The 12,851-nt window shown below is 41.5% G+C and overlaps 1 protein-coding gene across 3 annotated transcripts in view; it reads left to right on the top strand.

The window, feature by feature from the left end:
- LOC135114118 (serine/threonine-protein phosphatase 6 regulatory ankyrin repeat subunit C-like) overlaps nt 1-12,851 on the top strand; it is a 92,414-nt gene that overhangs the window by 51,271 nt on the left and 28,292 nt on the right. For all 3 annotated transcript variants that reach the window (XM_064029829.1, XM_064029828.1, XM_064029827.1), the window contains exon 3: nt 6,296-6,394. In XM_064029829.1, the coding sequence (XP_063885899.1) occupies nt 6,296-6,394 (99 nt within the window). The remainder of the gene's footprint in view (nt 1-6,295; nt 6,395-12,851) is intronic.

Here is a 12,851-nt window from a genome sequence, read left to right as displayed (position 1 = left end):
AGTAGTAGTAGTAGTAGTAGTAGTAGTAGTAGTAGTAGTAGTAGTAGTAGTAGTAGTGGTTATGCTAATAGTAGTAGTAGAGTTGTTGTTGTTGTCGTTTTTGTTATTGTTGTTGTTATTGTTGATGTAATTATAGTTGTAGTAGTAGTAGTAGTAGGAGGAGGAGGAGGAGGAGGAGGAGGAGGAGGAGGAGGTGAAAAAGGGAAAAGCGAAAAGAAAGAGAGTGAATGACTAATGAATAAAAGAAATTATGATGATAACAATGATGATTACCATGATAATGGTGATAATTACGATGATAATGATGGCGGAAGAGAAAAGGGAAGAAGAAACGTGTGGGAGAATGAGGAAAAGGAAGGCAAGGACGAAGGACAGGCAGAGCAAAAAGAGTACAAAAAAAAACAAGGAGAGAAGAGAAGGACAGGGAGGAGGAGGAGGAAGAAGAAAAGGAGAAGAAGGATTAGAATTAGAAGAAGGATAAGGAGGAGGAGGAGGAGGAGGAGGAGGAGGAGGAGGAGGAGGAGGAGGAGGAGAAATATTAATAGATATCGGATCCAATGAAGCAGACGGCAGCAGAAGTGAGACAGGAGCCAGGAAAGTGTTGGGTGGAGTAGTGCGTGATCTCATTTGCTGGAAAACGCTGGGTTATAGGAAGGAGTAGCCCATAATGATAAAGCAGATATACGGTTGTGTTGCTTGCTTGTTTGTCGACGCTGGATACCGACGCCACGCACGAGCGATTGTACGTAATGCGACCAACTACTTCAAAGGAAAGCAGGATGAGTGTACAAGCCACCCTCCCCGTCATAAAGGGAAGCCACAGCGGTGTAATCGCGTAAAAAATCATAATAATAATAGATGAAAAGAAACAAAAGACCGCAAAAAACAAAAGCATGTAAAATGCCATCAAATATCAAAGAAATTTTTATCATGATGCAACAGAGCTCCGTTTTTATTGTGACATTCACGTTTGATGTATAAATTAATATGATAACGAGCCACTAGCAATGACAAACTCCAGCTAGTAGTATATTTTTTGCTGGAATATTTTGTACTGGCATTATTATCCGTACATGAGAGCGTTTAACATCCACCACTCCAGACACTGCCACTGAGGGAGCCAGGAATAACGTTGTCGGAAGGTAATTTCATGTGTACGCAGCTCGTCCTGACGGAAGACGTAAGGCACTTTGATGATGGTTGTGTGTATTGCTGGAAATGATTTACCGGACTATTTCTGAAAACTGTATCGCTTTACTATTTTCAGATTCGTTTACAAATCCCTGACGCTTTAAAAACTGTAATTTTACATTTCAGATACAAATAATAAAAAAGAGACGTACATTTTTAAGGCGATGTAATTCCTTACCTGTAGGGCAAGACTCACACAGAGGAGATGAAGCGCCTTTCATTACAGGCACGAAACATCCGGAAAAGACGTGCCACCATCTCCCCTAATGAAACTCAAGAAAAGAAAGTGAAAAGTGAGCGTGTATGACCAATAAAGAAGCTCGCGACCTTCTCGTAGCTTTTATCGATGCAGTTCTCGCTGGACGCTGTAGAGCTGTGGATATCTGATTCCTGAGAGAGATCTTCACGTGTTCCTGGAAATTAATCTGTAAGGCAAAACAGGCACGTTGCGCGCTGCCACGATACAGCCTTACCCGTGATAGAAGGCTTTGCGCAGCTACGCGTTCTATTCCTGGCTTGCTCCATAAGTCTGTCTCACCTGAAATAGATAATTGCGTCTTACCTGTGATGGAAGGATGTTGTTAGAACAGCTCAGAAAGAAAAAGGAAAAATGTATCTTTGTGAAATGATCATTCCAGCTTTTTAAGACTAAATGAGAGGATTAAGGGATGGGAAAATGAAGATTTGAAAACTTCCTGAGTAAACGTTGCTGCGATCAAAGGGAAGGGAATAATAAAATGTAAGGCAGCAGACATAAGAAGAATAAAGAAAAATTCGAAGGAAAACTCAAGTAAAGCTGATTGAAACACACACACACACACACACACACACACACACACACACACACACACACACACACACACACACACAGAGAGAGAGAGAGAGAGAGAGAGAGAGAGAGAGAGAGAGAGAGAGAGAGAGAGCAAACTGAACACGGGCATTAGATTAATAATGATCGACCAACGAGAAGCATGGATTGAGTAGAAAGAGTCACTGAAGCACAACATGAACCATTAATTAACACACAGCATGTGCTTCCTGCATGACTGTCTCTACTCTCTCTCTCTCTCTCTCTCTCTCTCTCTCTCTCTCCTCTCTCTCTCTCTCTCTCTCTCTCTCTCTCTCTCTCTCTCTCTCTCTCTCTCTCTCTCTCTCTCTCTCTCTCTCTCTCTCTCTCTCTCTCTCTCTCTCTCTCTCATCTTCGTGCGTTCCCCAATCCATCCAGTTACTTTCACAGATTCATTCCCCTGAAAGCACCGTCGATACCCTGCACCACCACCACCACCACCACCACTGTCAGGGAACAACTGTATAGCGGGGCGTTACCTTGCATACACTGCACTTCAATCTGCTGCCACACCTGATACCACACTTTCCCGCCGGCGATGACTCAGGTGACGCGGCCCATCACCGTAATCGCGGCGACTTGTGGCGAGGGGCGGATGCGGGACACACGAAGCAGGGTATACAGGATGGGATAACCTCTGACAAGATATTCAGTTTCTCATTCTGATAACAAATGCAATGGTGTCGGTAGCTGTGAGGTGGGAAGAGGCGGTGAGGCGTTATGTTCCTGTTTTAGATATCTCGTATACATAGCAAAAGAGAGTCAGTCACGAACAGCTGAATACAAAAAGAGAGATACGTACAAATCACCACATTGAGACTGTGCCGGAGCATGACAAGAGAGCTCTGGCTTTACACGATACTGGAAGAAGTTACTCGTATATTCTGCTTAGTGTTGTTTATGTTGCAGGAAATGTGTCCTTGAAATTTATTATCTTGGGAAAGCTCCGTCACTACACGTATAGAAAGCATGACAGAAGATCTTTCATTTTACACGGCACTGAACAAGGTTTCCTTCTGGCATTGTTATTCACACAGAGGGAAGTGTGTTCTTGAAACTCGTCTTCCTTGATTGGCGATGCTCTGACATTACACGTGTAAAAAACATGGCAAGATATGTTTTGTTCTGTTTGGTTTTGAACCTTAATGGACGACCTTGCCTCCTTCGTGCGTGTTATATATACTGAAGGAGGGAAGTGTGTTCCTGAAACTCATCTTCTTTGATTGCCGATGCTCTAATATTACGCGTGTAAAAACATGACAAGAGAGCTTTTGTTTTTCACCTTATTAGCTATTGTTATCTTTTGTTCACATGTCGTTGATATCGTAAGAAATGTGTTCTTAAAACAAATCTTCTTAGAATGACGATGCTCTGACAAGAAAGCTTTTGTTTCATGCCTTATTAGACAAGATTACTTTTTTCCTTACGTGTTACTAATATCGAAGAAAGGAAATATATTCTCAACGATGATCTTCCTAAATAGGAGTTGCTTTTAACATTATACGTGTAAATACACTGGTTCATTATTCATAGTGAGAATAACCCCCGTAAACCTTCCTAGGTCACCCACCTGGCAATAACCATACCGATCTTGACGTACGGCCTGGCGTGACCTCTGATTGGTGGCAGTAGTCTTTGACCCGCCGACTGCCATTGGCTGGGGTCACGCTACGGCTGAAGGAAGCAGGACGTTCTCTCTCTCTCTCTCTCTCTCTCTCTCTCTCTCTCTCTCTCTCTCTCTCTCTCTCTCTCTCTCTCTCTCTCTCTCTCTCTCTCTCTCTCTCTCTCTCTCTCTCTCTCTCTCTCTCTCTCTTCTCTCTCTCTCTCTCTCTCTCTCTCTCTCTCTCTCATGATGCATTCCATTTTTACTTTCGTCCTGGGTGTATTTGGTTAGTGTGTGTGTGTGTGTGTGTGTGTGTGTGTGTGTGTGTGTGTGTGTGTGTGTGTGTGTGTGTGTGTGTGTGTGTGTGTGTGTGTATGCGTGCGTGTGTGCCTGCGTGCGTGTGGTGTGTCTGGATGCGCACGTGTGTCTGTGCTTGTGCTTGGTCGCGCGCGTTCGTTTGTGTCCACGTTCTTGTCTGTTTACTGACATAACTCTTGTGTATTAGAGAGAGAGAGAGAGAGAGTGTGTGTGTGTGTGTGTGTGTCCTCATTTTGGTTTCGGATCCGTACCTAGTTTCGGTAAGAGGGAGGATATTTTCGGGATCACTTCTCCAAACTCATTTCCTGGGGCTTTGTGATGGTGGAGGGCGTGGCTTGGGGGAGAGAACACCTGCCGCTCCTTACCTTCCTGGAGTGGCGGGGTCGTTACTGTGGTATGCGATGAATATGGTAATTGTGCTGTTATAGGTGGTGGTAGTGGTGAGGGTGGTGAGGGTGAAGGTACAAGTAGTAAAGGTTGTGATTATGGTAGTGGTCGTAATAACAGTAGTAGGTCACCTCTTATTATTTCTGACATGAGTGATGCAATATTTAACCCTTCCAGTGCTAATAACACAATGATATCTACTTATTGAATTATTTAATTTCATTTTTACTGTACGGAAATAAAACTATTGGTGTTTTGTTATCAGTGGTCTCTTTGTAAACCATAATCTAAACTTTCTATAGATCATTTTGTTAAGCTCAAGGAATTTCAAATACAAGTGGAGACTGAAAAGTTTCGAATCTTCGGGAAAATTTTAGCCTATAGAAATATTTTAATACTTTATTTTTCATTATAATCGCCGTTCTAGTCACATAACGTCTCATAGTATAAATCCAAGTACTTTAAAAATAGATGATTCGTATGATGTCCAGAATACAACGTTATGATCTCATAACAATCTGCATACTGTTTGTTCTTGTGCTACGCGGTTAAGAGGACTTCATCAAGAGGGACTAACACAGACTGACAGTGCTTAAGATTTAATGCACTTGTTTTACTCCTCACACTATCGTTCCATTGCCACGCTACTCTTCTTGTGTGGGGCTCAGTATCACCCTTCCGAAGAATATACTATCAGTTTGCTTGACTAATATACCTGGGGTCATTAAGAAGAGCAAGTAAGGGATGTCACTAGAGAAAATGAGCCTAATCTTTAAACCCCTTCGCTTCACAAGTTTACTGTAACGACACAGTGAAATGTAAGTTGCTCTTCCCGTATACTTTCACGGTCCTAGTCTGCTATACGATTTGGGTCAGTTGACGTGACCTCTGTATTTCTGCTTTGGCTCTGCATGTCACGGGCACGTCATACGGGAAGACTCTTTCACCTCGAATTCTCCAGTGTGCGGGCCAGCGGATCATGCAACCTCATACAGCTGATCGTGTTTCAAGAAGGCGTGTGGTAAACTGATGAAAATCGGTAAGACGATCTGTATGGAGAGGTGTTGGGGTCTGACTGACTTATCAAGTCAGTCAGACCAATCTACACGTTAACTGTATGCATGAAGGGCATATGATACACGCCAACACACACACACACACACACACACACTACATACAAGTACATACACATTTAATAACAGTAAATGATACAATCACAGGGAAGTTTCCATGTTCAGTCCTATGAGAAGATATCACTATACACACAGTACAAAAAAAAAAAAAAAATAGACATTTCGTGAATCTTACATTGTTTTCCTTATGTACACTGTCAACATTTTAACATTTCTCTAGTCATTACTCAACATCATCGTGACTTCAAATTTTACCGCAGCGTTGAAACAAAAACAACACACAACAAAAACACTTCTTCATGTAATTTTGGCTCTGCCTTTAACTGTCACGTTTGGGAGCGGCATCTTTAGTGGGTTTTTTCTTCGGTTTTTTGCCAGTTTTTTTTATGTCCTTGGCCGGAGTCCTTCCTATAAAAAAAATAATAGCAAAAGAAATCATCCACATAAGATAATTTCTCACATGAAAGTTCACAAAGGGAATGCAATGAATGTGTATAACTGTATTAAAATAACTACAGCATCATATCTTATACACACCCCAATGATGCATGCTCTAAGATAACACTTGAAACTTCAGGAACAGAATATGATGCCAGTGTATACTATTCTTAAAACAACTAAACTACCACTCTATATATTACACCCACCTCTCAATGACGCATGTCCCAAGATCATATTTAACACGAAAGTTCACGAATAGAATATAATGTATGTACGTATAGTATTAACATTATTAAACTATATCTTTACATCTTATCCACACCCCAATGATGCATGTCCCACCCATCCTCTCACATGCATCCTTATCCCCTGCAGGAAGGTTTCGCCGCAGTGCACCTGGCCGCGATGTACAGCCGGGAGGAGACCATCCGCCACCTGGTGCAGAGGAAGGCAGACATCAACGCCACAGGAGGGGTAGGTCATGCTGCGCGGCGGTGGCTCGTAACTCTGGAATTAGTAGGTCACGCCGGACTCTGCCAGGCTAAACCAAACCCGGCACTGTAGGATGCATTGACTGTTGTTTTTTTTTGTTTTTTTTTCCTGGCGTTTTTTGGTGAGAGTGTTGCAGATGTGTGTGTGTGTGTGTGTGTGTGTGTGTGTGTGTGTGTGTTTGTGTTTTCAGGTGCAGCTCGTCACTCTTTGCTACAACACCTCCTACTGTCTACATAAGTGCTGGAATTATTAATGTTGATTTTATTATTGGTATTATTATTATTGTTATTAGTAGTAGTAGCAGCAGCAGCAGCAATACTACTACTACTAGTAGTAGTAGTAGTAGTAGTAGTAGTAGTAGTAGTAGTATCAGTAATAGCATTAGTGTCATCACTACAACTGCTACTACTACAACAATAACAACAACAATAACTACTACTACTACTACTACTACTACTAGTACTACTACTACTACTACCATCACCACCACCAGCACCACCACCACCACCACCACCACCACCATTACCACTACCACAACACCCAATACAACCACTAAAATTACCACCGTCACACACACACACACACACACACACACACAAGGCCAGTAGGTCAGGACGGGTAAAAGCTGCGTGGCGTGACGAAAATATTCCCGGGAAGAAGAAGCGTGGCTGGGACAAGTTTGCTCAGATATTTCCCGGCACGAAGCAGCACGTGACAGGAGGCTACAGTGTGCCCAGGGAAGGCTGCTTAGGTCCATCTTACTCTGGAGCATATTTTGAAACACTTCTACGCCGCACCTCTACTTTAATTCAAAAGGCTGCAGTTCAAGTTACACAGATTTTTAAAGATGTTTCCTATGATTCGAGTGACAAATTAGCGAGATTTCTTCATAGTTAAGAGCAGAAACACTCTTGAGAATCCAGTTAATCATCTCTGTGGCCTTTGAAAAACATCTGTCATACCTGCTTAACCTTATGGGGATGTAAAGAAGGAGTATAATGGAGGAGTAGGAGGTGGAGGAGAAAGAGGGTAGAGAGGGGGGGGATATAGTGAAGGAAGGAAGGAGGTGGAAGAGGAAGTTAGAAGGTAAAGGAAAAGGAGCCACGCAGCTTAAGAAGGTTAATGAAGGTGATTAGTTAATGGGAGAAAGTATTGTTTGAGGAATGGCGATAATTATGTTGACAGTATAATAATGTAAATGAGAGACACACATACCTGCCCCTACCTATTTACTACACACACACACACACACACACACATGGGCAAGTAGGCAGGGAGCAACAAAGAAAGGAAACGAGGTGAGTCAACTCTAATTAACCTATATTAAACCCAGCACAGGTGGAATGTGGTGCCAAAAGAGGGAAAAAAAAGCAGCGAAGAGAGAAGGATAATAAATAAATGAACCAAAATAAGTCATGAATCCCCAAAACGTTTATTATTATTATTACTATTATTATTATTATTATTATTATTATTACTACTACTACTACTACTACTACTACTACTACTACTACTACTACTACTACTACTACTACCACCATCACTACTATCATTATTATTGGAAATTTTTATATACGTATATGTATTTCTAATCCTTGGTACACGAAAGCCATAGAAGATCTCCCTGAACTCTCCTCTCCTCCAGTCATGACAAAGTGCCATCACAGGAGGTGACCTGTTTTGTTACATAGCCACAACAGTCAGGACAGGGTGATGAGGTAACTCGGGCCGAACTCTGGACAGGCTCGTAAGATGTGCATGCGTGTGTGTGGCTGTTGTTGTTGTTGTTGGTAGTAGTGGTGGTTGTGGTGGTGGTGGTGGAGTTTTTGCTGTTGGTTATATTTCTTTTTATGTTCTAGTTGTTGGTGTTATAGTTTGTTGTACTGCTCTTAATCCTTGGGTTCTTATTAACGATGATTAGAATATTGTCGATAATTATGATAATGGTAATGATGAATATAATGATCTGTAATTAATAATAGCAATAATAATGATAATAATAATAATAATAATAATAATAATAATAATAATAATAATAATAATAATAATAATAACTTTTCTTTATTCCCGTTCTATTTCTATGATGAAAACTGATGTATAATAATATTCTTGCAGACAAGTTTTTTGCATACATATATCAGTTTTATTTTATTTGATGTACTTTTCATTTACTTGTTTGCTTTTCCTATAAGTTCCGGTAATCATTTTGTAAAGCAGGGGTCACGTAAAGCCAGGGTCACGTTTTGTCAAAGTGGCCAAACATTTCTCTCTCATTCGCATCATACCTTCGCCAGTCACTGCACGATGGAAGGGTAGAGATCTAAAGTTATACAAGTGCACACTTTTTTTTTTTACGTAGAATCTTTTAATTATTTGGTGTTCTTTATTTTTCTATTTTTTTCATACATATATATTTGTTGTAATTTTACTATCCCAATTTTTTTTTATTAAGCTTAGTTTTCCATTTTTCCCTTTGGTCTGTATAACAATATTAATCCATATTCTTCTGTATTTTTTATGCCCTCACTTCCTTCCAACTAATTTTCATCCCTTCATTGTTCTCGTATCTCACTCTTCAGTTTCTTAATAATTACTCCTTGACCTAATTTCCACATATCTTTTTATATATTTTTTCCTCGCAGTTTCGGGTTCTCTTTTTCCTTTTGATTACCTGCAGCCATTGATCCCTCCATTTCTCATCGCTGTGCCCGTAATGGTGACACTCCTGGGAGCGGAACACAAATGCTCTGATAGCTGCTAATGGACCCGTTTCGTGTTTACCCTCGTGATTGTGTTCCGATGTTTGTACACTAGCAGTAAGCCATTATGACATTATGCGGCCTGCTATTGACGAAAACTGGAATTCCAAGGGCTGTTAGTTCACCGTTTTGCCACTGAATTAGGTGTTCCGTGGAGGGACGGGCTTTTCGACGATATATCATTTGGTTCTTAACGTTTATAGCGTTTTAGCTCCTCTTTTGTCATTCAACAGCTGTACTTTAGCGGCCGGACAAATATCTGTCGGCTTGTAACAGCTTCAGGTGCGGAGTTTTCGTGAGCCGCAGTGTGTGTAAGTCACGTGCCCTGTGTTGCGGCGCCATAACAGCTCGTTTCCTCGGCATAAAGTATTGGTCACTTTACGTAGATCAGCCTGTCTGCACTTTTAACAGAACGGCGAGTTTCGTCTCGATCATAAATTCCGTTTTATCACACAAATTTTCACTCATCATCCTTAAAGCCTCATTGGCTTCCTTAATGGTACACAATTTTCCTGCTTTTTCTCAGCAGAGCAGCAGCATGACTGCCATTCCAGGCTTTTTCTAATGCATTTTTGTTCCCTGCATTACCTGGCTGACGGAAGAGCAGCACAGCAAGGGAATAATGGAATTGCAAGGCTTTTGTCTTTTCGTCAGTGCCTTAGGGAAGAATTCTTGCTTCCTGTTCTTTTATAGTGCACATAAGGGCCAAAGTTCTTGACTTAACTCTGAAAGAAGGAGGATGCAACATAGCAGTCCTGTGAATACCGTGTGCGTGTATGATGGGGAGGGACCCACGCTGCTGCAGACGATCTGAGTAACCATTACTGTTCACTTTCATCGATCATGAGTCACACTGATGCATGATCGTCGACGAGCTTTGTCACTGCTAGGCATTCCCTGCACTTTGCAGATGTTATGTCATTTCAGGATGGCCTTCGTAGCTCTTGTTTATGCGGCACTCGGTTCACCCCTTACCTGTCTCTGCCCAATCCGGCAGCGCCTCCCTCGATTAGTGAAGAAAATTAACCTCTCTCTCTCTCTCTCTCTCTCTCTCTCTCTCTCTCTCTCTCTCTCTCTCTCTCTCTCTCTCTCTCTCTCTCTCTCTCTCTCTCTCTCTCTCTCTCTCTCTCTCTCTCTCTCTCTTGTTTTATGAAAGCTGCTGTTATGACTCATCGCTTCATATAACAACTTTCCCTCCCTATATCCTTCAGGGACCGCCTCTCCACCCACAGCCCTTGACACGGTAACTTTCCTCGCCACAACTTTCCCTGAATCCTGCAAACAGTTTGGCAACTTCACAATAAGCGTCAATATTCACGGGGACAAGTTTACGCCTCGCGGGACTGTTCTCGTTAGCAGTATTGTTGTTGCTGCTCGCTCGCTGTTTAGGAGCGTGCAAAATGGCTGCCCTTTTTCACTGTTCCTCGACATGAATGGTAAATTAAAAGGTAAATAGTCACGCTCGCCTTCTCAGTGTTGCCTTATGCTTCGAAAAAAAACACACGGCTTGATCGGGATTCCTCAACTGCGGTTAATATTCCGAGATGCAAATCCGTATTGATCCGCGTCCAGCCCAGGTTGTGGACAATCCTGTAATGCAACGACCAACTTTTGTTTCACTTTTGTTTTACTAAACTTCAACACAGCCTTGGGAGCTCCTCGGTTACACGCTTCTCAGTAGAGTCTGTCATATAGGTTACTACTTACCATATTCCTTCCCTTCTTATCCAGCTTGCCTCTTTCCTTCCTTCTCGAGGGTTTACTCGCCAGGCGTGAGGCGGATAGTAACAAGTAAGACATCTGTGAGACTGGGAGAGAGTGGTCACGTCATAGCTTCAGTCTATAGTACACACACACACACACACACACACACACACACACGCATACACACAAGATAGCAGCGTTCATGCGTGGCATAGAAGCTGCTATTCCTCTGACTTGTCATGACCACGGAACAAGAAAACCGAAAAAAAAAAAGACACATGAAAATGGCATCACGAAAGTTGCCAACGAATTGTAGACACGGGTTAATGCTTGTCACAGAGCCGTGGCGCACACCTCACAAGGCTTGCATGTTTACCGGCAAGAAATTCAAGTGGCTTTGGCTTTACCTGTAGCGCAATGGAGTAAAGTTAATTAAGGTCCGAGTGGCAGGTAGCTATCAAGGTGAACGTGACGTCACTCCCCCTATCGGTAACTGGTCGGTAATTCCCCGCCGGGTACTCTTCGTCACGCGCGGTATTAATGAAGCACGTTTTCATTCATTATATAAAAGAAATTGAGTTAAGGGTGTGGTGTCTTGAAGCGGAACCCTGTCTTGATGATAATAAACACTTTCAATAATTTGTTTACCATTCTCTTAGTTTACAATCTCGTTATGTTCCTTTTAATATTTTTTCTTTTTATATTTTCATTTTTTTTCTTGTTTTTCTTTATTTCATCATGTCTTTCCTTTATTCTTTCAGAGAAGAAGTACATTTCACAAGTAGTAAAAAACTAGTTGATGTTGGAACTTTTCCAATATAATGAATGTACTTTTGTGTGTGTGTGTGTGTGTGTGTGTGTGTGTGTGTGTGTGTGTGTGTGTGTGTGTGTGTGTGTGTGTGTGTGTAATATTTTTATGGTATTTTCTCCTGGCTAAGAAGAGGAGCAAAAAAAATATCTAAGGATGAATTGTTCTGAATCCCCTAATATCTTTCTTAACGTGTTTTTTTTTTTTTTTCTTCTGTAGAGCAGCAGGTGGACGTCTGATGGTGCTACTTTACTGCCAATGTATTCATGCATACTCTTTTTACTTGCAAATAATTCTTACATTTTGCAGTTATTTTTTTTTCCCCTACAGCACTTTAGCATTGGAGTGTCACAGCATATGTGGCTCTGTGTGGTCATCTTATGTTTTTGATGACAACTTACACCCTACATTCTTGTCAGCCCTGCATGTTCTTTTTTTCTGCATGTACTGGACATACATCTGCATATTCATATTCATATATCTTGTGCGTTGTCTTATGAGAGATGTCTTATTGTTGTATGAGCTATTTTGTGTTCATTCTTTATGTGTGGTGTGTTCAGAACGCGTCCCAGGCTGCAGACTGTGCTAATGATGTGTCTTTTCCACGTACAGGGATATGTGTCACATTCTAACCTAGCGTTTAGGTAACTGGTTTGTATAGTTGACCTTACATGTTGGATATTGATTTGTTTCCATCTTAACCAACTTGCTGTTATAATTCTGTATCAGCGTGCAATCTCTTCAACAAAACACACACACACACACACATACAGAAGGCACAGACATGGGCTTGGTTAACTAAATCGTTCAGAACGTCTCGCTAGGTTTCCATGAATCCCGGTAAGTGTTATACATAATTAACATATTGCGTTATCTGCAGTCACTGGATGTATCCTTACAGTCTCGCACTGCAGTGTGTGAGGCTGACGTCCGAAATAATTGTATGAACTCATGTAAACTGAAATACATTGTCTCTCGCTACTTTCTCCATCCATGTTGACGCTCACCTGACTGGCAGGGAAATAATTACTTTCCAGACTGAATCCAATAATCTATGAGATCACCTAAGCAATATGCAGACACAAATTTACTAAAAAATATGTAAAAGTTTTGTTTACTAAACAGTAGTTATTGCATTGTCAACCCACAAACAGGCAGGTGCCGCTGA

Source organism: Scylla paramamosain, chromosome 27 (genome assembly GCF_035594125.1).
Source record: "Scylla paramamosain isolate STU-SP2022 chromosome 27, ASM3559412v1, whole genome shotgun sequence".
NCBI lineage: Eukaryota > Metazoa > Arthropoda > Malacostraca > Decapoda > Portunidae > Scylla > Scylla paramamosain.
This window is presented reverse-complemented; position numbering and strand designations above follow the sequence as displayed.